Source organism: Periophthalmus magnuspinnatus, chromosome 6, assembly GCF_009829125.3.
Source record: "Periophthalmus magnuspinnatus isolate fPerMag1 chromosome 6, fPerMag1.2.pri, whole genome shotgun sequence".
NCBI lineage: Eukaryota > Metazoa > Chordata > Actinopteri > Gobiiformes > Gobiidae > Periophthalmus > Periophthalmus magnuspinnatus.
Genome location: NC_047131.1, coordinates 32,374,268 through 32,401,661, shown reverse-complemented (window position 1 = coordinate 32,401,661; position 27,394 = coordinate 32,374,268). Strand labels below are relative to the sequence as shown.

General features: G+C 39.5%; 1 protein-coding gene across 6 annotated transcripts in view; it reads right to left on the bottom strand.

Moving 5' to 3' along the window:
* The window catches only part of srgap1a (SLIT-ROBO Rho GTPase activating protein 1a), a 142,275-nt gene that overhangs the window by 40,863 nt on the left and 74,018 nt on the right, over positions 1-27,394 (bottom strand). For all 6 annotated transcript variants that reach the window (XM_055222624.1, XM_033967676.2, XM_033967677.2 and 3 more), the window contains exons 4-9: positions 20,093-20,155; positions 14,149-14,328; positions 11,286-11,414; positions 8,473-8,694; positions 8,297-8,398; positions 169-366 (exon numbers count right to left, since the gene is read on the bottom strand). In XM_055222624.1, coding sequence (XP_055078599.1) covers positions 169-366; positions 8,297-8,398; positions 8,473-8,694; positions 11,286-11,414; positions 14,149-14,328; positions 20,093-20,155 — 894 coding nt within the window. The remainder of the gene's footprint in view (positions 1-168; positions 367-8,296; positions 8,399-8,472; positions 8,695-11,285; positions 11,415-14,148; positions 14,329-20,092; positions 20,156-27,394) is intronic.

The following is a 27,394-nucleotide window of genomic DNA, read 5'->3' as shown; positions in this document are numbered from 1 at the left end:
CCCGTCTCACATCCTACCGCTAAAGACCAGCGTACGTCACATTATTTCATGTTTTTATGTTAATGCTGCTGATTCCTGCTTCAAATTTCTCTGAGGAAATGGAAATAAACGAAATCTGAAACCTAAAAGTCGTGCGTTCATAAGACTAACTGTTTCGCGTGGACTGACCATAAAGTAGAACTGCTCCGTCTCCTGCTGGTTGGCCCTCCTCTTGGCGATGCTCGGTTTGCTCAAATACGTCTCGGACACCGTGGACTTGACCGACTCCGTGGAGCGGCTGTGGTGAAAACACTCGGACACGTCGTAGTCTTCGATCGTCACCATGTCCTGGATCGTGGTTAGCGTCGCCTCCGATGTTTTCTTAATCTGGAAAACACAGAAACGCACAGATATGAGGCGGAGGAGGAGACTTTGTGAAGCATCACCTGCCTTAAAAGCTGGATGTCATCAGCACATACTCAGCCCCTTGTATCATCGCACTCCCTAAAACCTCTGGACGTCCCGGGACAGTCAGAAAAAGCGGAGTGTTTCCTGATGAGACGCAGACTCCGGGAAGAGAAAATCCACCAACCCCCAAACGTGGCTCCGAGCTAAAGTCATCGAGAACTTGAGGAGGAGCAAGAGGCCGAGATTAAAGCGGAAACTCCTCGGAAAAATGGACTTTTCAGAGATTTGAACCACGTTACAGTTGTCTCTCTCGCTATAACGCGGTTCAACTTTCGCGACGTCGCTGTTTACATAAACGTTGGATCTCAGTGTGACTCTGAAGTGCTGTACGTTTGCAATTTGTTTTCTCCCCGACAAAACCCACAACGTCGATGAAACGTTCTGCACCGACAAAGACGCCTACGAAGGTTTGAACTTTGAGAGAGTTTAAACGAGAGAGAAATGTGAGAAAATGTTGACGCCTGTGTGAGAAAAGTGTATAAAGTGTGTGGTGAGGGGTTTTACAGCAAAAACAGAGAGAATAATGTAAAAAATAAAGACGATACTTCACGGATTTCATCTATTGTGGGTTATTTTTAGAACGTGACCCCTGAGATAAACCAGGGATCAGTGTATAGTAGTTTCCGTTTGAGCCTCTGAAGTTGTTTTTGGACTGATTCACGTTTGAGTTTATTCTTTAATCGTTTATTATTTATTATTAAGACGCCATTTTGTTTTCACTGCCACTGCTTCAGCAATTTTCTTTTCTTAATTGTTGATACTCGTAGGATTCGGCAGCGTCGCTTCGTCATTTTGTTACAAATGTAAAAAATAAATAAATAAAATGCACTACTTGTTAGCGTGATGTGCGTCTGTCCATAGGGGGCGCCAACAGCAAGCGGCGCTTTGTCGTGATGACGTTTACGGCGACGTCAGCTCCGTTGGACACCGCAGTTTTCTAACGCGGATTTGTCTATTTTATTAAGTCGTTTTAGATGAATATTCTGATTTAAAACGTGTAAATTATAAGAAAATGGTCCGCAGAGATGAGAACCATAGAGACACAAGCACAATGGGGCTGATTTAAAGTTGCACTATGTAACTTTTCTGCTCTTTGCGTGAAAAATAAATATTCCAGACAAGCAAAAGTAAAGCCAAAAAGATTGTTACAGGTCAGATTTGTGGAGAGGAAAAAAAAAAAAACGGTAGATGTTTTCAAGATATTTTAACAATAAAACACTTAATAGGTTTAAAACTACACTTCGGAACATTCCAGACAGAGCAATAACATCGCCATGGAGACAAGCACGAAGCAGACCCAAGAAATTCCACATAACACGACATTTGCACGCTAAAAATAAAGACTATAATCTATGAGCTGAATGCTAAAATGCTACGATCAAAATTATAAACGAGAAAAAGTAAAACAAATTAAACATTTTGAACAGAAAAATGTCCAAACTGAAACACAGCGTCCTGTCAAAAGCTTGAATAGGGAACATTTATTATACGTCTTTAAAAATGGGGGGGCACAGGTCAGTGGAGCGTTTGACCCAGACGCAGCTGGACTCCTCTTTAATTAAGTCAGCGGTGACGAGCCCCTCAAAGGTCGTGACCCTTGACCTCAAACGCAACGCAGTCAATGCAAAGTGAAGTGTAGAAAAGGACGGGAACGATTTAGAAAAGTACACCTTAATCAGTCTGAACAGTGTGTGTAAGTGTGTGTGTGTGTGTCTTGTGTGTTTCTTGTATGTGTGTGTGTTTCTTGTATGTGTGTGTTTCTTGTGTGTATGTGTGTCTTGTGTATGTGTGTGTGTCTTGTGTGTGTATGTGTGTGTGTTTCTTCTGTGTGTGTGTTTCTTGTGTGTTTCTTGTGTGTGTGTTTCTTGTATGTGTGTGTGTTTCTTGTATGTGTGTGTTTCTTGTGTGTATGTGTGTCTTGTGTATGTGTGTGTGTCTTGTGTGTGTATGTGTGTGTGTTTCTTCTGTGTGTGTGTTTCTTGTGTGTTTCTTGTGTGCGTGTTTCTTGTGTGTGTGTGTTTCTTGTGTGTGTGTGTTTCTTGTGTGTGTGTGTTTCTTGTGTGTGTGTGTTTCTTGTGTGTGTGTGTTTCTTGTGTGTGTGTTTCTTCTGTGTGTGTGTCTTGTGTGTGTGTTTCTTGTATGTGTGTGTGTTTCTTGTGTGTGTGTGTTTCTTGTGTGTTTCTTGTGTGTGTGTGTTTCTTGTGTGTGTGTGTTTCTTGTGTGTGTGTGTTTCTTGTGTGTGTGTGTTTCTTGTGTGTGTGTGTTTCTTGTGTGTGTGTGTTTCTTGTGTGTGTGTTTCTTCTGTGTGTGTGTCTTGTGTGTGTGTTTCTTGTATGTGTGTGTGTTTCTTGTGTGTGTGTGTTTTTCTTGTGTGTGTGTGTTTCTTGTGTGTGTGTGTTTTTCTTGTGTGTGTGTGTTTCTTGTGTGTGTGTGTTTTTCTTGTGTGTTTCTTCTGTGTGTGTTTCTTGTATGTGTTTCTTGTGTGTGTGTCTTGTGTGTGTCGTGTGTTTCTTGTGTGTGTGTGTCTTGTGTGTGTGTTTCTTGTGACACTGTTGCGTGTTCTTGACGTGTTTCTCTTTTTACTGTTTGACCTGTGACTCATCGAGTGAGAAACAAACGAGGAGAATTCACACCAGGACGAACTCTTTTCATGTGAAACTCTGGAGGATTAAAGCGCCAACGTTCAGTCTGTGGAACGCACCGTGGACGTGGAGCAGGGAACGCCGCTCGGAGCAGGGAACGCCGCTCGGAGCAGGGAACGCCGCTCGGAGCAAGTCCAAACACGGATAATGACAAAGTAAGGCCGGATATGGACCTGTCGGGGACGATTATGTCTCATTATGTCTCATCAAAAGACGTGAATATGACACCGGGCAAAGGAAGGAAACAACCGTGGAGTTTGTTTAGAATTTGTTCATAATTTTAATTCTGTACGTCACTACAAAAGTCTGGACACGCCCTCAGTGCCATTTATTTATTTTGGCTCATTTCTGCTTTTTATAAACACACAAAAGACAAGATTTATGGAATTATGTAGTAAAGAAAAAAAAAGTGAAATAACTCGATTAATAATAATAATAATAATGATAATAAAACACATTCAAATTCTAGTTTCTGCCTTTTGATTTGTCGAAAGATATTTATAACTCAAGACAAGTTTATTTTTTAAAGCACAATTGGTCCATAAAGTAATTCAAAGTGTTTTACCGAATAAGAAAGACGTTAAAATCACAATACAACAAATCAAAACAACATTAAAGGAGAAAAGTGCAGAATAAAACCCATTTATTTCACTTTTTCGACATAATTCCACACGTTTTACTTCATATATTTGATGTTTTCTGTGTAAAATGTAAAATAAATAAACAAACTGAATGAGGTGTGTCGATTTATACAAACACAGACAGTATTAGCATTAACATTAGCATTAGCATTAGCAGTAGTATTAGGATTAGTAGTACTAGTATAAGTAGTAGTATTAGCATTAGCATTAGTACTAGCATTAGTATTAGAACTAGTATTAACATTGGTATTAGTATTAGCATTAGTGTTGCTATTAGCAGTAGTATTAGCATTAGCATTAGAACTAGCAGTAGTATTAGCATTAGTATTAGAATCTGTATTAGCATTAGCATTATTATTATTATTAGTAGTAGTAGCAGCATTAGTATTTCCTTTAGCATTAGTACTAGAATTAGTATTAGCTTTATTATTAGTAGTGGTATTAGCATTAGTATTAGAATCTGTATTAGCATTAGCATTAGTATTAGTATTAGTAGTAGTAGTAGCATTAGTATTGTTAGAATTAGTAGTAGTAATATTAGCATTAGCATTAGTAGCAGCATTAGTACTAGAATAAGTATTAGCTTTATTATCAACTTAACCTCAAGCTCATTTTTAACTCTGGCGTTGAATCTCCTGAAAGCTGCGGTAGAACGTATGGACGCCAGAGCGGAGCAGGTCACCGCTCCATCAAAGAGACGCTGTAATCTCCACATCGTGCACTTTCACACTTTGATGTGACTTCCTGAGACTTATCTGAGAAAAAACAAACGCCGCAAAGACGAGTCGAGATTGAGGAGGGTTTAGTGTGAAACGGTTTGAGAAGAAACAAAAAGTGTAAAGTGTGGGAAGGTTTTATTCACTGTGATCTAGAAAATAAAACTAAAAAGAGACAAAAGTGGAACTCACGTGTTTGGAGAAAATCTGAACAAATGTGACTGTTTTGTGTTTTATGGAAATGAAATGAGTTTGATTATTTAGGAGATTAATTAATATTGATGGTCATTTGTATTAGCTGAGGTTTTTATTTATTTATTTATTTTTTTAGATAAAACCAAAATCTGATACTTGCCTACACAGATACTCAACTTTCAAAATCAAATATTAATTATTTAATTAATTAAATTAATTAATATCGATAGACACGTGTATTAAGGATGAGCCAATATGGATTTATATATATATATATATATATATATATATATATATATATATATATATATATATATTATATATATATATATTTTTTTTAAATTTATTATTTATTTTTTTTTATAGTTGTTACCGATAGCGATATTTGGCTTTTAAAATCCTATATTAATTATTTAGGATTTCATTAATATTGACAGACGTGTATTAGGGTCGATTGATATGGATTTTTTATTTATTTTTCTGCCAATACTCATAATCAATATTCAACCTGCTGCTGTGGCCGAACTGATATTTATCCATATTTAGCTTTTAAAATTCAATATTAATTATTTAGGAAATTAATGAATATTGATAGATATTGATTTTTTTTTTTTTTTTTATACCGATAACCGATATCTGCCCTGCTGCTGTGGCCAATATCAACATTTAGCTTTTAAAATTCTGTATTATTATTTAGAAAATTCATTAATATTGTTGAACATTTGTATCAGGGATGGGCTGATAAGAATTTTTTTTTTTTTTTTTTTTTTTTTTTTTTTTGAGTTGATACAATATTTGACCTGCTGCTGTGGTCGATAACCGATTTTTGGCGATATCAATATTTAGCTTTTAAAATCCATTAATTCATTAATATTGATAGACAAGTGTATTAGGGATGGGCCATTATGGATTTTTATTTTTATTTTTTTGAGCCTATACCGATATCCGATATTTGGCATGCTGCTGTGGTCGATAACTGACATTTGCCGATATCGATATTTCACCTTTAATCCATAGCGAGGCCCACAAATGTATCAGAAGTTGAAGTAAAGACTCACTGAGTAACTTTGCATTGTATTTTATAGCCCAGTAAAATGTCATATAAATAAAACAATAAAAAATCTGTATCGAATATCGGCATGAAGTATCAATATCTGACTATAACAATATCGAAGAACCTGTGTCGATATCAGCCAATACAGACAGAGGAACCGATGTATCGCCCATCCCTGATTTGTATTTGTCTAAAATAAAATAAAATCTAAATTTAAGATTAAACAAAATGAGAAAATAAATAGGATCTTTTTTTTATAACATCGTCCAGGCTCAAGTGAAAAGTGAATAAACTTCACGAGAAATATTCAGTATTTATTCAAAAGGACAGAGACGCAGAGACTTCCTCGTGCCCATCCGGCGCTGATTCAAACTAAATTATTCAAGTGATGTTTCCTTTCACTATTTCGAGGTTTGAGGAAGCAGCTGCACTTCGGCCGGACGACCACGACGACGCTTCAGTCTGACAGTCGGGGTTTGTAGGTCGACACAGAGCGATTCAATGTCCATTTTTTTTCAAAGTATGTGCGTAGCGTGTTGTGCCCAGTAACTCAGAAAGGCCATCTGCTGAGGCGAGAACAAGGGGACGGCGCCCTCCCGCTGTCAACCAAAGGACGTCCGCTTCAGGAGGCGGCGGTTTTATGACGACAAAAGGAAGTTTAAACAGATTATAGAGCACAAAACTCCCCTGTGAGCTTTAAACTGTGGTCTGATGGTGTTAGCGCAGCAAAAACAGACCTGGAGTTGTGTTTTGTTTCATTTATTATTAGTCTGTTACATCTCCAAAGCTCAAAACTCTCTGTTCCACCTTGTGATGTCATCAAGTGGTAGTTTTCTTCAAGTCAAACTCCTCCTTTTACCTTTAGTTCAGTCGAGATAAGTGGCGATTCCAGAGCGGAAATGATCCAAATGATTCTATAAATGAAGGTGTGTGGAGTTTAAAAACACAGTGGAGCACTTCCTGTATCGCCACACGATGACATCACAAGGTGGAACAGAGTGTTTTCAGTTTGAGAGAAGAACTCAGCCTAAATCTGCAGGTTTGTGTGTTAAACATGTGAGAATGAAACAAAAAAACACAACTCCAGGTCTGTTTGTGACGAGGAAACGACATTAGAACAGATCAGAAAACAGCGTGACACGAGCGCTTTAAGGTTTGATAACATAGCAACGTCATAGCAACCAAACAGCCAATCCAAAAAAGCGTCTGTTATTAATGTTCATATCTTGATTTACAGACACAAAAGTGAAATAAAAACCCCAGGATCATGTAGAGGGTTAATACGAACATTTAAGACCAGAATGAGAAGGAAGCAGCAGAGACAGAGAGAGGAGACAGATAAAATAAATAAAAAATAAAACAAACTACCAAAAACAACAAAAAAAACCCAAACAATTTAAAATAACTAAAAACAAAACCAAACAAAAAACTCAAAATAACTAAAAAAACAAACAAACAAAAAAAAACTAAAAATAACACAAAAAATACAGAAAATAAACAAACAAAAAAAATGTAAAAAAAAACAACCCAAAAATGTTTAAAAAAAACCTAAAAAAAAAAAAAAAAATTAAAAACAAAGAAAAAAACCCCTCAAAAAACAAAAAATAAAAAATAAATAAAAAATAAAAATAATAATAATAAACTTAAAAAATAAAGTCAAAATAACTACATAAATACATATCTTTCTAAAAGCAGACACGTCCTCCGGCTGCTCATGTCCACTGTCCGATCTGTCACGATATATTGATATATTTTGGCGCCACTTGGCAGAAACCACAGGGATTACATTACGCTGGAAATGGTTTGGTCGACTGTCCGTCTGATTGGACCGTTATCCACAGAGCGACTGAGTTTGATGCAGCAGAAGAAGCTCAAACATGGACTGGGTTAGAGCTAAAGAGTCTAAAGACCAGTCTAAACAAACCAGACACGTGTTCAGTTCTGTCTGTGCTTCATGGAGCTGAATAAATATAAATGTGTTACGTTAGCGTGATGTACTGATATTCAGCCTGTTGTTCCACATTTTATTATTATTATTACAACTTGATTTAAAGAGAAAATGTCTGTTCTTTGTCTCGGATTTTGTAAAATAAATTTCCCTCAAAAATGTGACTTATATATGTTTTTTTCTTCATTATTCTGCACTTTTCGGGTGGTGCGACTTATACTCCAGAGCGACGTATAGTCCGAGTACTTTTACTGAGTACTTTTAAATGTGTAAATGTGGAGTGTGATGTTTTTAAATGAAACAATTGGAGAATTCATGAGTTTGACTGTAAATAACTAGATACTTAAACGTATTTTTTGAGACTTATATATGTTTTTACTTATACTCCAGAGCGACGTATAGTCCAGAAAATGCAGTACTCATTTGCATGGTTTATTCTGCATAACTAACCTGTTAATTTAATCTGAAATATGTTTAAAAAAGAGAAGGACAGAGAGTGAAAAGTGGTGTAGCAAGGACAACTTTCTAAACATCAAAATAAAACGCTCTGAAATGGATTTTAGTTTCATACAGACAACGAATTTCAATAAAACAACACAATCCCAGAGACTTTGACGTGTTAGAAAAAAAAAAGCGCTGTGTTTTTTCCGTACCTCTTCGTTTTCGATCTTTAAAGTCGCGAGTCGAGACTGCAGCTGCTGAAACCTCAATATTAACTCTCCGTTAACGGGCGGCTGCACTGAGACCTGACACACCTGAAGAAGAAAAACTAATTAATCAAACTAAAAACTTATTAAATAGAAACAGCCTGATGTAAAATGTACCGTACCTCGTCTCCCATGTGAGGCTGGAACTCAAACTTGCACGGCGGGCAAAACGCTGTCGGAAACATCTCCATGAACCTCTGCCGGTCGCTCCTCGGGTCCAAACTGTCCACTGCGTTTTCGATGATGTCCAGACCCTCGTGCCGTGATGTCTCCAGGTTGTATTCGGCCGACAGGTACGTCCTCAGAGCTCGGTTCAGACTGGCGTGGTACCCGAGGTCACAGCACTGAACGACACAAAGAAGACACACAGAAGATCGTTAAAAAGTCCCATATTCACGCAAAACTGAAGTGTCGTTTCATTCACGCACGTTTGAGTAACTTTTTAATTATTAGTTTACATCTCCAAAGCTCAAAATGTGACGTTCCACCTCGTGATGCCATGAAAAGATTAGAAGAGATTGGTAGTTCCACGGCTGAAATGATCCAAATGATTCTAATTTTGCTCGTGTCTTTATAAAACACACGCCCAAAAGTCACTGACACTTTTAAATCTGCAGTCGCTCCTGTAATTCTCAAGTTAAACTCACCAAATTTTAGCAGTAGATAAACTGAACCTTTTCATTTTTGTCGATATATACGGTTATAATTGTTCATTTACACTTGAACTTATCACGACTTAAACTAGAGGAAGTAAAAATGACCTAATTTCCGGCTCATGTCTCTTATTTGATCCTCGATTTCACGTTTTAAGTCGTTTATCGTCTGAGGTTTATTCACAAACTCCTTTTCTTTAAGATCGACCCACAGGAAGAAATCAGGACGAGTCAGGTCTGTGGAGATACTGCCCCCTGTCTGTGAAAAACACTTATTATTCCTTTAATGGCGTTTACACTCGGGGCGTCTCTGGTGTTAAAATGTCGAGTTTGACCCATGTGACTCAAAGTTCCACTGTTCGTTCCTCGGTGCTGGATTTGCTCAGATTAATGTGGGAAGAGTCGATCTAAACGCTCTGGAAATGTACAAGAAAAATATTTAGAAACAAAAGAATTATGATTTTTTTAAAACTGTCAGTGACTTTTAAGACGTAAGAAAAAAGGTAATACGCTAATGTTTGAAAAAAGATAACGCACAAAACTGCCACAGAATCAGGTCCATAGAATAACACTGTAGTCACACACACATATACACACACACCCCCACACACGCGCACACACACACCCCGAGGCGCACACACACACACACACACACACACACGCACACGCAGCCTGTTGAGATGTGACGGCTCGTGAGAAACATGGAGAGGGTAATTTCTGTGCACAGCGTGATGCAGAGGCTCAGTCCTGTCCTGAATATAAAACCCCAAAGAGCTCGTCCTTTTCTTGTTTCCTTAGAAACGAAACAGAAACGGCTGCAGCAACTTTATATGAGGGAATAATCACAATCCAGAAGAACGAAATATGACAGAGACAAGCAACAGATGGACACAGAGACACAGAGACAGACACAGAGACACACAGAGAGACAGACAGAGACAAACAGAGACACAGAGACACACAGACAGAGACACAGAGACGCACAGAGAGACACAGAGATATACAGAGACACTGCAACAGATGGACACAGAGACACACAGAGACACAGAGACACTGCAACAGATGGACACAGAGACACAGAGACACTGCAACAGATGGACACGGAGACACACAGAGAGACACAGAGAGACACAGAGACAAAGAGAGAGACAGAGACACACAGAGACACACAGAGAGACACAGATACAGAGAGAGACAGAGACACACAGAGACACACAGAGAGACACAGATACAGAGAGAGACAGAGACACACAGAGACACTGCAACAGATGGACACAGAGGCACAAAGAGACACAGAGAGAGACAGAGACACACAGAGAGACAGACAGAGAGACACACAGAGAGACAAACAGAGACACACAGAGACATACAGAGACACACAGAGACACTGCAACAGATGGACACAGAGGCACAAAGAGACACAGAGAGAGACAGAGACACACAGAGAGACAGACAGAGAGACACACAGAGAGACAAACAGAGACACACAGAGACACAGAGACACACAGAGAGACAGAGACACACACAGAGACACACAGAGACAGACACAGAGACATACAGAGACGCATACAGGGAGCGGGTGCTTAGCAACGCTGTCAGACACAATAGTGAAATAAAAACCCCAGGATCATGTAGAGGGTTAATACGAACATTTAAGACCAGAGTCTGAAGCAGCAGAGACAGAGAGAGGACAGAGTTTTTCAATAGAAAGTGAATTGGAGCCAGAGTCGATGGAGCTGGAAGCGCAAACATGATCACTTCCTGTTTAGAACGCGACAGCTAGCAGAAAACATGCTATCATGACAGGAAAAATGAGTGGAAATGCAAGAAAATGTAAGATCTGGCTTATATTTGTGTGTGGGGTCGACACGTGAATAATCATTAAACTGTGATGTTTCTTTTTACAATTATCCAAACTCTAAACTTTAAATTGTGACATCTCTAGTGAACAAAACCAATACCAGAATTCAGGAGACTGTACCAAAGCAGCAGAGCAAATTATCAGGACTTTTTAAGAGCTCACGCGGGAAGAGAGAGGAGGAAATGCTTTGCTAACAGTTAATACGAAGTGCTCATTTGTCTCGCTGTGTCATTTTCATCTGACATTTACACATCAGACTCAGATCCTCTCGTTCTTCTGTAGCTCGTCGCTGAATCGCTCTAATAACCGGCGCACAAGAACACGAGAATGCACTTAAAAAACACGCACCGCACCCTCCCGCATTCAGTCCAAGACACAAGAATAGAGAGTAACACAAGAAAATACCCCACATTGAACTTACATCAATTAGATCTGACAGGTCGTGGATGTAGTATTTGAAAATGGAGGCGTTGGAGGCTTCTAGCGTCAGCAGGTATTCGTTCCTCGCTTTGATGGACTTGAGTTTGTTCTCGGAGTACTTCGCCTGGCGCTGTTGAAAAAAGACAGAATTAATGACAGATGAGTGTTTTTGTTAAGTACGTGCCTTTTTACATGGACATTTCAAGCTAAAATGCGCCTAACATTGTGATAATTCTACTTTTCCAGATGCTCACAGTCACTTTTTGTGCGTTTTGTGCGTTGTTCACTCTGCGTCTGGTGTTGGCAGCGACTCAGACGACCAAACAGCGCCGTCGGCCTCTCCGTCCGGGCTGCGCCAGAGCATTGTGGGTGAAGTGTCTCGCCAAAAGAGACGTTGAAAGTATGTGGCACTAGAGCAACTGCTGCACAACCGCGGCATCTGACGCTCACGACTGGAGTCCCGCCCACATAACGCAGCTCGACAGTGACGCCAGGTTCAGGAAGTGACGTCTGCATTTGTTTTTCTCATAGAGTTTTTGAAAAAATGTGAATATTAAGGAGTTTAAAAGCATCGCGGAGGCTAATCAGCTACGTGTTAACCAGCTACGTCCTGACTAACATCCAGAACACACTTGTTTTTGCGATAGTGGGGAGGTTTCCGCTATTTTTTTGTCTAAGTTTGTCCCTTGTTATATTGGGGTTCACCTTTCGTGGTCTCGCTATTTCGCAGATTTTTTTAGTGTCATTTTGCATGATTTTTACATCGTATGAATGAGTATTATGTCCTGATTGGCTGTTGGACTGTAGACCATTGTGTCGTGCGTCCTGATTGGCTGTTGGACTGTAGACCATTGTGTCGTGCGTCCTGATTGGCTGTTGGACTGTAGACCATTGTGTCGTGCGTCCTGATTGGCTGTTGGACTGTAGACCATTGTCCATCAGTCTCCTCCGTGCCGTGTCTCCTGTCCAGTACAGAATGTGTTCAGACAAATTTACATAAACGTTGGATCTCAGTGTGACTCTGAAGTGCTGTACGTTTGCAATTTGTTTTCTCCCCGACAAAACCCACAATGTCGATGAAACGTTCTGCACCGACAAAGACGCCTACGAAGGTTTGAACTTTGAGAGAGTTTAAACGAGAGAGAAATGTGAGAAAATGTTAACGCCTGTGTGAGAAAAGTGTATAAAGTGTGTGGTGAGGGGTTTTACAGACAAAAACAGAGAGAAGAATGTAAAAAATAAAGCTGATACTTCACGGATTTCACTTATTTTGGGTTATTTTTAGAACGTGACCCTGAGATAAACCTGGGACCAGTGTATTACAATAAGATTTGAGCTGGAGAAAGATGAAAAAATTACTTCCACGACTAATTGTGAGTTAATTCTGTTATTTCTTCGTTTCTGTTCAGGCCTTTTTAATGAGCCTGGATTTAATGGGATAATCCTGCATTATTTTTATTGTATCAGACGCATAAATACTTTCAATATTATCGTTTAGCGCAGTAGTTTTCTGGAGCGATATGTCCATAGACGGTTTCAAAAGCAACTGGAAGGCCGTTTAAACTGCAAGATTCTGCAAAATGTCGACTAACTTGACGGTTTATAACGTTTCAGAAACAGATTTTAAAGATTCTTGTGGTCCACGCAGCTGATTGAGCGTTCAAACGTTTAATATTCTTTTTTTTTCAGAAAGTCTATGAGAAAAATGAATGAGGAAATTTAGTTCTGGGACGGGATGCGGCGTTCCCAGGGTGATACTGTCGTTATCGTTTCATCGTTTCATCGTTTCGCCTTCGCTTCAGTTCCTTTGGTGCCAGACAATACATGAGTCACTCGTTACTGACCAGCAGAATCTGACTCATCACAATTCCACTTCCAAAAGTTCCCAGACGTCCGTTAATAGAAGCTGTGACTAAACGTATCGCGCCTTGAAAATTGGCGAAACTAATCTGCGTCTCCATGGTAACGACAGTAACTTGGACAGTGGGTTGGATCAGGACGGTCGGGCTAAAATGCTCCGTTAACGTTAAGATTCTGGTGATAATTTTAAATGTCTCCATCGTTGGCCCCGCCCCCTCTCTATTTGACAACATGGCCGACCACGCGATTCTGGATGTCCCAAGGTCCAGACTAAAAACCTGAAGAACCAGACTCTCGAACGATCTTCTTCTGTGTGTAGAACAGCCCAGACTTTAAATGTTTTTAAATATTTGCTGGAAACTCTTATTTGGACTGGGTTTTATCGTGAGCTGGACTCTTGTTTTGTCTTGTATTTGTTTTGTTCTATCGCGTTTGTTTTATAAAGATGTACTTTATCATCCTGGACACATCTGCAGCCTGAACATCCGGGTTCAGTCCTGGTTTAGTCCTGGTTCAGTCCTGGTTCAGTCCTGGTTCAGTCCTGATTTAGCTCCGATTTAGTCCTGGTTTAGACCTGCGTTAGTCCTGGTTTAGTCCCGGTTTAGTCCCGGTTTAGTCCCAGTTTAGTCTCGGTTTAGTCCTGGTTTAGTCCCAGTTTAGTCCCGGTTTAGTCCTGGTTTAGTCCTTTACTTAGTCCTGGTTTAGTCCCAGTTTAGTCTTGGTTTAGTCCTGGTTTAGTCCTGGTTTAGTCCCGGTTTAGTCTCGGTTTAGTCCTGGTTTAGTCCTGGTTTAGTCCTGGTTTAGTCCATGTGAGTGGATCTCTCCTTCACTGTGGTTCCTTGCCGAGCCGGGTCTGTGGACAGGGGGCGCTCTGCTCTGGGACACTTTGTTTCATTGATTTTTTCATTATGGACTTTACAAAAATAAATCAAATAGAAACTTTAACTTCCTCTTTCCTTTACGTATTGAAGTCTTTGTGACTGACAGCATAAACGTGACGGTACCTTCTCCCTCATCTTCTCGATCTTCTTGACGGAGCTGCGGCGCTGGTACTTGTCCTCCATCCTGATGCTGAAGACGGGTTCTCCTCGGCCGATCTGCTTCTCCTCCTGTTTCTCCGCCTCTTTCAGTTTGCTCTCGGCGCTGATGCTCTCGGAGTGGTACATGTGGTACGTCTTCATCACCTGCAAATAAACGACAGGGTTTTAAAAAGACGCACTAGGCAACTTTTCCAGCGAGTGGTCCACTACATCTTATTATTGTTCTGCCTGGAATCCTCCACACTATGGCATTAAGCTTGACATTTATTCAATAACAAAATGTACTGCTTCCTCTACACAGATCTGACCTGTAACTCTGGGGCTGGTGGTGTCGTCTTCTTATTTCCATGGAGACAGACACTGATGGAAGGTAAAGTACTGTACTTAAGTATAAATTTTAGATATCTGTACTTTACTTTAGCACATTTTCCACTGGATACTTTTACTTTTACTTGAGTACATCTGAGAGCAGTATCTGTACTTTCTGCTCCACTACATTTTTGAACAGGACTGAAAAGTAAAAGTATTTTTTATGATCTGGTGAAAAGGCTGAGGGTTTATTTTTTAACATAATTAATTTGAGCAAAACACAAAAAATAAATAAATAAAAGAGCCAGAAAAAATGATTAAGTTGTTTCTGTTGAACAAAATTCAGCTCAAATTTTTTATCAAAATCACCACATTTGAAAACCTCAAAATCTGCGTGAAATACTTTTACTTTTTACTCTTTAAGTACATTTTCAAACAGTACTTTAGCCATTTACTTAAGCAGATTTTTTCATGATACTTCAAAAATCCTAAAGTAAAACTAACACGATGAGCACTTCTTCCACCTCTGGAGTTAGATCATTTTAAAGCTCTACTGTGCAACATTCCAAAGCTAAATCATCTCCACGGCGACGGACCTCACGCTACACAGCTCACCTTTAATAACGGTGTGTTTTCGTCAAATATAAACACACGGGCAGCGCGTTTGAAGCGACGGGTCCTGGCACATAAACATAAAGAAATGGAATCATCTCAAGACTCTCCCAGAACCGCAAACCAAAAACACATTTCTCCATCTTTTAATAAGGGCCAGTCCTGAGGCCGCGGACGCCACGAATCACCGGCCCCAAACGGAACGAGCGGCCCACAATGCACAGGGAAGTCAGAGCGGAGTTTAGAGGTGAGTGATCCGCAGCGTTAGCGTCAATTTCAGACTATAAGCCGATACTTTTGTCCCACGCTTTGAACCCTGCGGCTAATTTATACACTTTTACTGGCTAACGTCCACCGGGGGGCGCTCTCTAGCAGTAAACGCAAACATGAGAAAGAAAGATTCTGCGCTGAAGAATACACGAGTTTTGATTTTGAACTGTCATTTTGTGCATCATGACACAGCCTCATCATGAAAAACACACAAAGAAATGAGTCAAAGAAGGAAATAGAGCCACTGCACGTAAGTTTGATCATGAAAGAAGGAAATAGAGCAACTGCATGTAAGTTTGATCATGAAAGAAGGAAATAGAGCAACTGCACGTAAGTTTGACCATTAAAGAAGGAAATAGAGCCACTGCACGTAAGTTTGACCAAAGAAGGAAATAGAGCCACTGCACATAAGTTTGACCATTAAAGAAGGAAATAGAGCCACTGCATGTAAGTTTGAACATGAAAGAAGGAAATAGAGCCACTGCACGTAAGTCTAGTATAAATAAACCAATGGTGCGACGTTGGAGGCGGCAGCAGGAAGAACTTAGTCGATGTAAAAAGACGACAAAATCTTTCAGAGGAAATAAAAGCAGATGGTTCGTGTTGGTGCTGCTTTATTTTCTAAACCTGCAGGTGTGTTCATCCCGTGTTGATGTTTAAAAAAAAGCGTCTTAAATTAAAACAAAACAAAATGAAAAACTTCCGTGTACCGTCTTTTTGTGTAAATATCTCATGTTACAACATAAAAACATGCGGCTTATATTCAAGTGCGGCTTATACAATATTTTCTTTTCAGATTTACCTGGTGCGTCTTATATTCAGGTGCACTCAATAGTCCCAGATCTACGTTACATGGCGCTTCCTTCCACAAAGTTAAAGTCAACAATGTTACGCTGTTTTTTGATGGAAAGAACTAAACTGATAAATGAACAAAGGAGGAATAACTCTTACTCCAGTCTGGTTTTGAGAACGTGAGGAGGGATCCAAGGCTGAAACTCATTTATGCCACAAAAACTATTTTAAATCTACAATATTGTTAAAAAAAATCATGAGCTGCAATAAATAAACAGCAGAATGAAACACTTTCGTTAGTTTGCATCTGGAATGAGTCAGACAAGTTATTAATTCAACCTTTTACAGCTTAAATCTTATTAAAGCCAAAAAATAACCACAAATTTCCCAGCAACGCAAAGAAAAAGTTCACAGGATGAATACGACGAGTCGATACAGTGACAGGCCTGAATATGTATTTTAATAAATCGAAGTTTTGGTCTTAAATGTTTGTATTAACCCTCTACATGATCCTGGGGTTCATTCTTTTGAGTTATTTTAAGTTTATTTTTTAAGTGTATTATTATTATTATTTATTATTAATTTTTTTATTATTATTTATTATTTTTATTTTTTTTATTTATTTATTTTTTTTATTTTTTTGGGGGGGGGTTAGTTTTTTTTAGTTATTTTGAATTGTTTTGTTGTTGTTTTTTGGTAGTGTCTCCTCTCTTTAAGTTTATTTTTTAAGATTATTATTTATTTGTTTTTTTTTCTTTTTTTTTGGGAGGGGGGTTCTGTATTTTTATTTTTTTTAAGAGTTTTTTTTTTTTGTTTAGTTTATTTTTAGTTATTTTGAATTGTTTTGTTGGTTTTTATTTATTTTTTATTTTATTTTATTTTTTTGGTAGTGTCTCCTCTCTCTGTCTCTGCTGCTTCAGACTCATTCTGGTCTTAATTGTTCGTATTAACCCTCTACATGATCCTGATGTTTTTATTTCACTATTGTGTCTGTAAATCAAGATATGAACATTAATAACAGACACATCAGTTTCGTTTGAGCTCGATATTCTCAGGACACACAGATCGGTTCTTGTTTGGTTCTTGTTTGGTTCTACAGAGCGGTGAAAAACAGCAGAGTCTGACAGATGTTGGCCAACGATGAACTAACTCTGCCTAATTACAACTTTAAAACCTGCGTACATGACTCAATTGGCAAGTTTTGTTATAAATACAGTCTCAGCTACAGAAAACTCTAAACATCTTTGCACCAAAATTAGTTATTTTAGTTAAAGATTTGTTTGGGATTCATGCCTTTTACTGGAACCAGTTTACAGAGGGGTGACCTGGGACCTGCACCGCTCATTTACTGGTTTAGACGTGGCTCGGTTCTGTTGACTTTGGAGTTTATTTTAGAATCAAACATACTTAGATTTGGAGGAACCCTGTTATTTCATTGGCGGTTGACAGCAATAGGTCTGTGGTCGTCTGATGCAATGTTTTTGTGTTTCCGTCCGCATTTGTGTTGTTCTAGAGAGGCTAAAGCGGGTCAAAGTCAGAATATAACGACAGCAGAAACAGATACGAAATGTAGAGGTCAGAGAGAGCCGGAGAATGGACAGAGGCTCAGTCGGTAGAGCGTTTGGCAGCTTTAATCGGGCTCTCGACATAAACGTCATCGGTAGAAGCTCCCACAGACGAATGCTGTCGTTGTGTCCTTGAGCAAAGACACTTAACCCACCTCGCTTCCAGTTTCTGTGTGCACTGGTGTATTAATGAGTCTTGAAGGTGGAAAAGAGCTGTAGAAAAATGTGACTATACCGTACATTTCGGACTATTGAGCGCACCTGAATATAAGCCGCACCAGCTAAATTTGAAAAGAAAATCAGTTTTGTACAAATATAAGCCACATGTTACAAATTTGTCGTAACGTGAGACATTTACACAGAAAGACGGTACACGGAAATCAACAGTAAGGCACCAACACGACATCAACACGGGATGAACACGGGATGAACACACCTGCAGGTTTAGAAAATAAAACGGCACCAACACGAACCGTCTGCTTTTATTTACTCTGGAAGATTTTGTCGTCTTTTTAGATTGACTAAGTTCTTCCCGCTGCCGCCTCCAACGTCGCACCATTGATTCTTTAATACTTTAAAGATACTTAATTTTTACACACAGTGGCTCTATTTCCTTCTTTCATGTTCAAACTTACGTGCAGTGGCTCTATTTCCTTCTTTCATGTTCAAACTTACGTGCAGTGGCTCTATTTCCTTCTTTCATGTTCAAACTTACGTGCAGTGGCTCTATTTCCTTCTTTCATGTTCAAACTTACGTGCAGTGGCTCTATTTCCTTCTTTCATGTTCAAACTTACGTGCAGTGGCTCTATTTCCTTCTTTCATGTTCAAACTTACGTGCAGTGGCTCTATTTCCTTCTTTCATGTTCAAACTTACGTGCAGTGGCTCTATTTCCTTCTTTCATGGTCAAACTTACGTGCAGTGGCTCTATTTCCTTCTTTGACTCATTTCTTCCTGTGTTTTCATGATGAGGCTGTGTCATGATGCACAAAATGACAGTTCAAAATCAAAACTAGTGAATTCTTCAGCGCAGAATCTTTCCCCACGTCTGTCTCACTTTTGTGTTTACTGCTAGAGAGCGCCCCCCGGTGGACGTTAGCCAGTAAAAATATATAAATTAGCCGCACCGTTGTACAGGCTGCAGGTAGCGTCTATAGTCTTATAGTCTAAAATTTATGTTAATCAATACTAAAACTTATTGCAAAACTAGATACTCATTGAGAAAGTATCGACACTGCAAAAAGTCACATCAACAGGACAAAATGTGAGCTTTTCTGAACAGTTTAAAGTTTTATAAGGTTAAAACGCAATGTTGTTTTTAACTCTAGAGTCCTTTATATTTTGTGTAATACCACCATAGACATTTACAGGCAGGTTTTAGCACATTTCGGATGGGTTGCCAAATAAAAAAATATTCCTTTTTGTTCACATTTTGTCCAGTCTCTCTCTCTAAAACCTTCAACTCAGGCTAGAAATCGAGGGATAATAATGGACTCAGACTTGAACTTTAACAGCCACATCAAATCAGTAACATCTGCAGCTTTTTACCACCTACAGAACATGTCAAAAATCAAAGGTAAACTGTCAAACCCAGACTTAGAGACTTATCCTACATTTGTGTCCAGTAGGTTAGACGACTGTAACGTCCTGCTCACTGGACTCTCCAAACGAGCCACAGAACAGAACATCCAGAACATCCAGAACATCCAGAACATCCAGAACATCCAGAACATCCAGAACATCCAGAACACTGCTGCTCGGGTCAGGACTAGAACCAGGAAGTACTTCACACATGTGTCCTCTGGCTCAGGTCTCTGACTCCTGTGGCTCAAATAATAGACTTTAAATCAGCTCTGTTTGTGTATAAGTCTCTCCATGGAATAGGACCAAAGTTCATCTCTGACATGTTAGTGCCATATGAACCATCTCACACTCTGAGGACTTCAGGGACCGGCCTCCTGCTGGTCCAGAGTCAGGACTAAAGAATCAGTGTTTAAGTTTTATGCAGCTAAAACCTGGAACAGTCTTCCTGAAGATGTGAGACAGACTCGACTTTGACAATGTTTAAATCCAGACTCAAAACGGTTCTGTTTATCTGTGCAGACGACTGAAAGGTATTTATTCTGCCTCTTCTCTTTTAATGCTAATTTTATGATGATTATTTGTGATTATTTATGTTTTGATTTGTGTGATTTTAATGTCTTTCTTATTCTGTAAAACACTTTGAATTACCTTGTGTACGAATTGTGCTGTACAAATAAACTTGCCTTTCCATTGTTTGCCACCACTGTACCATTTGTTTACAGTAAAAGGTTAAAGTTAAAACCAACAGGAGCGCGGTTTGTGTCAGGATGTTCTTACCGTGTACAGCTCATTCAGGACCTTCATCAAGTCTTCCTGAAGTTGAAACGCAATTTCCTTGCTCTGAAAAAGACAAACACAAAAACATGATTAAACTAAAACGGGGAACGAGAAAAATGATTGATGTGCTGCTGCCTTAGCCGGAGAGATAAAAAATGTATGTGCAAATTTAACTTCACTGTTAGCATCTTTACTTCCTGTTCCAATTTTATCTCTGATTTGTTGTTTTTTTTGTTGCAAAGTCGTGGTAAAAATGTAGAAATATTTAAAGATCAGGCAGTGGACAGGGACGTATGGGTGAATGGCAAATAAAATGATTAGCCTACTTCACCGGATGTCTCAATGCTAACGCTAATGCTAACTTTGAGGCATAATAAATAGTAAAACACCGCCACAAACTAAAGTATTCTACATTTAAAAACAATCCATTTTCTTCCTCTTATCCGGGGCCGGGTCGCGTGGTCAGCAGTCTAAGCGGGGACCCCCGGACTTCCCTCAGCCCAGACACCTCCTCCAGCTCCTGCAGTGGGAGCCCGAGGCGTTCGACCAGTAAATCGAGAGCTTTCCCTTTTCGACTCAGTTCCTTCTTCTTCAACTTCCCTCAATTGAGAACCTGAGATACTTGAACAACTGGGCAGTGTTTATTTTAATTTATTTGAATGGGTTGTTCATTTTATATTTTACGAGTTAGCTTAAGCTTTGAGACACAGCGAGCTAGCTAGCGTGCTACAACCACAAACAGCAACTGACAAATTTAACCATGAACGACACAATTAGTTAGCATCCATCCATCTATTTTCTCACTCTTATCTAAGTCTAAGCAGGGACTCTCAGACTTCCCTCACCCCAGACACCTCCTCCAGCTCCTCCGGCGGGACCCCAAGACGCTCCCATACCAGCCCAGAGACAATTAGTTTAGCATTTGATTAATAATTCCCGTGAGTCGTGAGGTTTTTGTGCGAGCTCCTATCACTGACCTCGCTCCTCTCCCACACGCTAACGACAGCTTTGGTTTCGCCGTCCATACGTTTAACACATTAGCGCGCTTTAGCTCTGGGATGTGAACTTTTTTTTTTCTCTCCAGATCTGTTAATTCAATCGGCCGTGGCACAAGCTGAGTCAGTAACGCTATCACACGCTCACGCACACGCCCGTTTTAATGCATCTGCTGGAGACGGCTGCGGCGTCGAACAGCGATATCGTGATGGATTCAGAGGCTCTTTTGCTCTTCATTTAACAGAGCTGCAGATTTCCTTCACGCCGGCTCATATAGAGTATCACATGTTTATGAGATTATGACTCACACCCGCGAATCCCTGATCTCCCGCTACAGCTGATCGTGCCGCGCGGCTGCTACCTGGATGATGTTACGGCGTTGGCAATGCACTCTGGGTCTTCCGCTAACTCGATTATAGCCAGACAAATCTCATTGTGGTCCCGACGAAAAGCCGAGGAAAGGGAATGGATTCACCTGGTGCGGCGAGGGAGGCGCTGAACGACATTAACACGTGTGAGAGATTACGTTTAAATGCTTGCTAAAGTTGTTTGATTTGTTTTGCAGCCAAAGTTTTCTGCAAAGATACGATTCAACGAAAATATATAAGCATGAAAATGGGTCCTTTTTTTAAAATCAATTTATCAAAATATTAAACTTAGGTCAATATAAAAGACCTCCTTCAAATATTTATTGCGAATCATAGACTGTTTATATAAATGGGCGTAGCTAACCTGCTAGCCGCCGCGTTCCAAACAGGAAGTGATCATGTGCGCACTTCCGGCTCCATCAACTCTGGCTCCAGTTCACTTTCTATTGAAAAAACTGTGACCCCTGCTGCTGTCAGACTTGTCATTTTGGACTTAAATGTTGGTATTAACCCTCTACATGATCCTGGGGTTAATTGTTGTTGGGGTTTTTTGTTATTTTGAGTTTATTTTTTAAGGTTGTTTTTTTTTAATTATTATTTTTGAGGTTTTTTTTGTTTTTTGTTATTTTTATTATAATTTTTTTTTCTTTTTTTGTTATTTTGAGATTTTATTTTTTTTTAGTTTATTTTCTTAATTTTTGGTTATTTTGAGTTTTTATTTTAGTTTATTTTCTTTATTTTTTGTTATTTTAAGTTGTTTTTTTTTGTTTTTTTTGGGGTTTTTTTTTTTTTTTTTGTTATTTTGAGTTTATTTTCTTTTTAAACTGTCCCCTCTCTCTGTTCCTGCTGCTTCAGACTAATTTTGGTCTTAAATGTTCGTATTAACCCTCTACATGATCCTGGGGTTTTTATTTCACTATTGTGTCTGTAAATCAAGATATGAACATTAATAACAGACAAATCCGGCGCCTTCTTTCCCCGAGGTCGCCCACTTCCTGCTAAACCAGTGGGCTAAAAAATAAGCTAAATTTAAAACATTCATAATTAAGTTTCAAGAAAATATTTACAAACTGGAAATGTTTTGAAAAGGAAACATTCTTCTAACAGTATAAAAACAAATGCAGCTGCACGTTCTGTGAGCAGGAAGAGGCGTTACCTTCAACGTTCTCGCTCCTGATTGGCTCTTTGGTCGCTGATATTCGCAGTTGGATTTCCTAATATGCAATTTAGCTCCAGATTAGAGACGGGAAAGAGGCTTTTTGCTGTTTCGCTTCACAAAAATGGAATACACTTCAAGAAAAAGCAAAACTGGAGACTTTAGTGACACAATCGCAATTTAATGATCTGACTTTTATACACACAGCTGCTCCTGTTTTGATGTTTTATATGGACTTATTTGTTTTGATTGTTTTTTCTGTTCGTGTTGTATTTTAAACTGGGCGCCCGAGTGTCTCATTGGGTCTCGATGTGTAAATAAAGATAAAGAAAGATTAGCCGCTACAAGTGCTCTAGCCTCGATGAGCGTCATGTGACTGGAGCTGAACGCTGCGGCGACGTCACTCACTCAGTCGACGTCTTTAAACAAACTGTGGTTTTAACAGAATCACAAACTAAAAACCTACAAAATAGAGCAATGTCTGTTTAGAAACCGGCAAAAAGTGACTTATTCTCATCACAAAATAGAGTCGATTGTCGCATTATTCACACACACACACACGCACACACCCCCTCACACACACACACCCCTACACACACACCCCCTCTCACACCCACACACACACCCCCTCTCTCTCTCACACACACACGCACACACACCCACACACACCCCCCCTCTCTCACACACACACACACACCCTCTCTCTCACACACCCCCTCTCACACACACACCCTCTCTCTCACACACCCCCTCTCACACACACACCCTCTCTCTCACACACCCCCTCTCACACACACACCCTCTCTCTCACACACCCCCTCTCTCTCTCTCACACACACACACACACACACACACACCCCCACACACCCACCCTCTCACACACACACACATACACACACACCCCCTCTCACACACACCCCCTCTCACACACACACTCTCTTCTTCTCTCTGTTCTCTCTCCGTCAAAGTGCATCAGTTGAACCTCCTGAAGTCCACACATGTGAGAGGAGTAAAGCAGATTACTCCGTCAGACGCAGTGAGACGCTCTGGTCAGGTGATCCGACTCAACGCCGCGTCTGCCCGTGGTACAGTAACAAAATACACACAGGAAAGTACTGTACTTGAGTAAAGTACAGAATTCTAAAGATTCTACTACATTTTACAGTGTGTACTTTTTACTTTTACTTGAGTACATTTGACAGAAGTATCTGTACTTTCTACTCCACTACATTTTTGAACAGGACTGAAAAGTAAAAAGTACTTTTCGTATGATTTGAGGGGTTATTTTTACCGTGTTTGTAGTAACATCCTGACTAAAGCTTTTGAACAAACCAAAATAAACATGGAAAATTCATTAGAAAAATGAATAAATCGATTCATATTGTTCCTGTGACCAAAGTATGTGTCATTTTTAATAACTATCTCTTACTTGAGTAACCTTTTACCTCTGTATGTGTACTTTTACTTAAGTACCAAAGCAGAGTACTTCCTCCAGACCTGGTGTTTGGCCTGTGTCCTGATTTGTGGCTCTTAATCTCTTGGCGGGCGGCCCATAAACCTTCATGTTTAAATGGAGCTGGGGCTGAGGTACAGAGGAGTGTGAGCGTCACATTTTATCAAGAACAACAAACATCTGGTTTATAGTTTCTAAAAAAATAAAAAATACCCTGCACATTATAAAGTAAACAGACATGAACGACACGGTTTCTACGATGTCTGTCTTGAAATGTGTGACGTTTCTGAAGTTTAAAGTTTTTAAGTGTCATGAAAAGTGTTATACAAGTGTTATGTGTTATTATGAAGTATTATTATTATTATTATTATTATTATTATTATTATTATTATTATTATTATTATTATTATTATTATTATTATTATCTGACAGAGCTCCTCACTGGACAAACTAGAGCTTTAACTGTTTTTATAAATGGACGTAGCTAACCTGCTAGCCGCCGCGTTCCGAACAGGAAGTGATCATGTGGGCGCTTACGGCTCCATCGACTCTGGCTCCAGTTCACTTTCTATTGAAAAACTGTGACCCCTGCTGCTGTCAGACTCGTCATTTTGGACTTAAATATTGGTATTAACCCTCTACATGATCCTGGGGTTAATTGTTTTTTTGGTTTTTTGGTTGTTTTTTTTTTGTTATTTTGAGTTTATTTTTTAAGGTTGTTTTTTTAATTATCATTTTTGAGTTTTTTTTGTTTTTTGTTATTTTTATTATAATTTTTTTTGTTATTTTGAGGTTTTTTTCTTTTGTTTTTTTTTGTTTATTTTCTTAATTTGTAGGTTATTTTGAGTTTTTATTTTAGTTTATTTTCTTTACTTTTTTGTTATTTTGAGTTGTTTTTTTTAGTTTATTTTTTTTAATTTTTTTGTTATTTTGAGTTTTTATTTTAGCTTATTTTCTTTATTTTTTTGTTATTTTAAGTTGTTTTTTATTTATTTTTTTAGTTGTTTTTTATTTTTTTGTTATTTTGAGGTTTGTTTGTTTGTTTTTTTTATCTGTCCCCTCTCTCTGTACCTGCTGCCCGCTCCCTGCTAAACCAGCGGTGCAGGCGGTAAGGGGCGTTACCTTCAACATCCTCACTCCGGATTGGCTCTTTGGTTGCTATGACACTCTACACATAAATAAATAAATAAATACCATAAGTAACCATGACAACACAGTACCTCATCATATTTTACTCACATTTCACTGGACCTACAAAACCTCAGCGCTTTTAATAATATTCTCAAATCACTTTCAGGCTAAAAGCTGCTGAAACATCACGTTGGATTCGTCCAAGGTCACGACATGGACGCTCCAGGACGTACGACACAAAACGTCTCCTCATTAAAAACTATAAAAGCCGCATTATCCAACTTTCCAAACTCCAACAGAACAGAGTCGGCCTTTAAATCCATCCAGCCGGCTCCTCGCTCTCACAAACCTTACGGCACATCGTTAATATTCACATTCAGAGTTTTCCGGGCGCGTACACGACCTTTTCGGACAGAAAGTGAAACGGGGCGGACGCCAAAGCCTCTTCAACAACTGTTACTTCTGGTTAGAGACGCTGAGGCGCAGGGATGGGTGATATGTGAAGTTTATCGGCCGATATCGATACAGATTTGTCTATACTGGTATCGGCCAATACTGATACTCGATACTGATATTATTTTGCAGTACTCCAGTCTCTGTGCGCCCATTTTGAACATAAATGGGTCAAAAGTGGAAATAGAAGCGCGTTCTGTGGCTGAATGTGACAAACATGTAGCTAATGCTTTTATTTTCCAGTAAAATACATATTGTACATTAAATATAGGCTCAAAATTCCATATCGACCCATCCCGAGCAAAATACTTTTATAATATACTTTGTTTTAAACTGGGAACTTCCTCCCAAGATAAGAAACTTGATTTTGTTTTGAAGTCCACAAGCGTGATGGACTTTTAACGGACAATAATCGTTAAAGACGGGGGGCTTTTTGGAGTTTTTATCGTGTTATGTCATTGTTCCCTCAGCAAAAACACGCATGAAAAGGTTTGAGTCATCTAGCGATCTCTCCTGGGTCCTTTATTATTAGTCTGTTACATCTCCAAAGCTCAAAGTGCTCCGTTCCACCTTGTGATGTCATGAAGTGTTAATTTTTTGAAGTTAACAGCTCCTTTTACCTTTAGTTTAGTCGACATGGGCAGTTCCAGATTTGCTGAAATGATCCAAATGATTCTAGAAATGAAGGTGTGTGGAGTTTAAAAACACTGTGGAGCACTTTACTTCCTGTATCACCACTTGATGACATCACAAGGTGGAACAGTGGAGTGTTTTCTTTCTGTTTGAGTGAAGAATTCAGCCTGAATCTGCAGGTTTGTGTGTTAAACGTGTGAGAATTAAGCAAAAAAACACAACTCCAGGTCTGTTTGTGACGAGGAAACGACATTAGAACAGATCAGAAAACAGAGTAAACATGAGCCGCTTTAATAATTACTCCCCCCCGGGTCTGTAATAGCTCCTCTTTAAACCCGGAGTCATCAGAACGAGGTCGTGCGACGTACAGAGTCGATCCTCGTTTGCGGGGAGCGTCCATTAGCAGCCATCAGCGGAGAAGACCTGGAACTTTGACTTTCTGTCTGACGCGGCTCTCATCGGCTCTCCACTCCACTGAGGCGGCTGGGAAAGGATCCAGAGCTCAGTGAAAAGCCTTTTGAGGATCGCACGAGAGAGACGGAGGTAATGCAGAAAAGTACTCTCACCAGAAAATAGGAGCTTACTGCAGTGAAGTACTTCTCAACTCCACACATCCTTCTGTTTACACTCGCCGTCGCCTCAGTCGTCGCCGCAGTGTAACCGACGTCGTTTATCTAATTTGCTGCACTTTCCACCTTTTCATTAAGAAAAAAACTCAGTTGGGGAGTTTCCAATTCTGGTCTAATTCATTAAAAGGATCCTAAAAATGGTTTTCCCCTTTTAGGCCCGTAGCGTCTGTAGAGTAACCACATTAGAAAGATGAAACTGCCGCACACGCAGACGGAGCGACATCGGCTTCGGGGAGCTGGGGTTTCATATTTCCACTGACATTAATCACGGTATAGCAATGTCAGCTGTGCACCCAGCGCCGCTCCACAAACACGCTCAAATAAAAGACAGGAATAGGCATTACTGGGATTATTTAAAGAGGGTGTTGTCGTAGGAGGGCGGCTCACGATTACAGTCAATTTGGGATTATTGAGCGCACCTGAGTATAAGACGCAGCAGCGAAATGTGAAGAGAAAATCAATTTGTACAAATATAAACCGCAC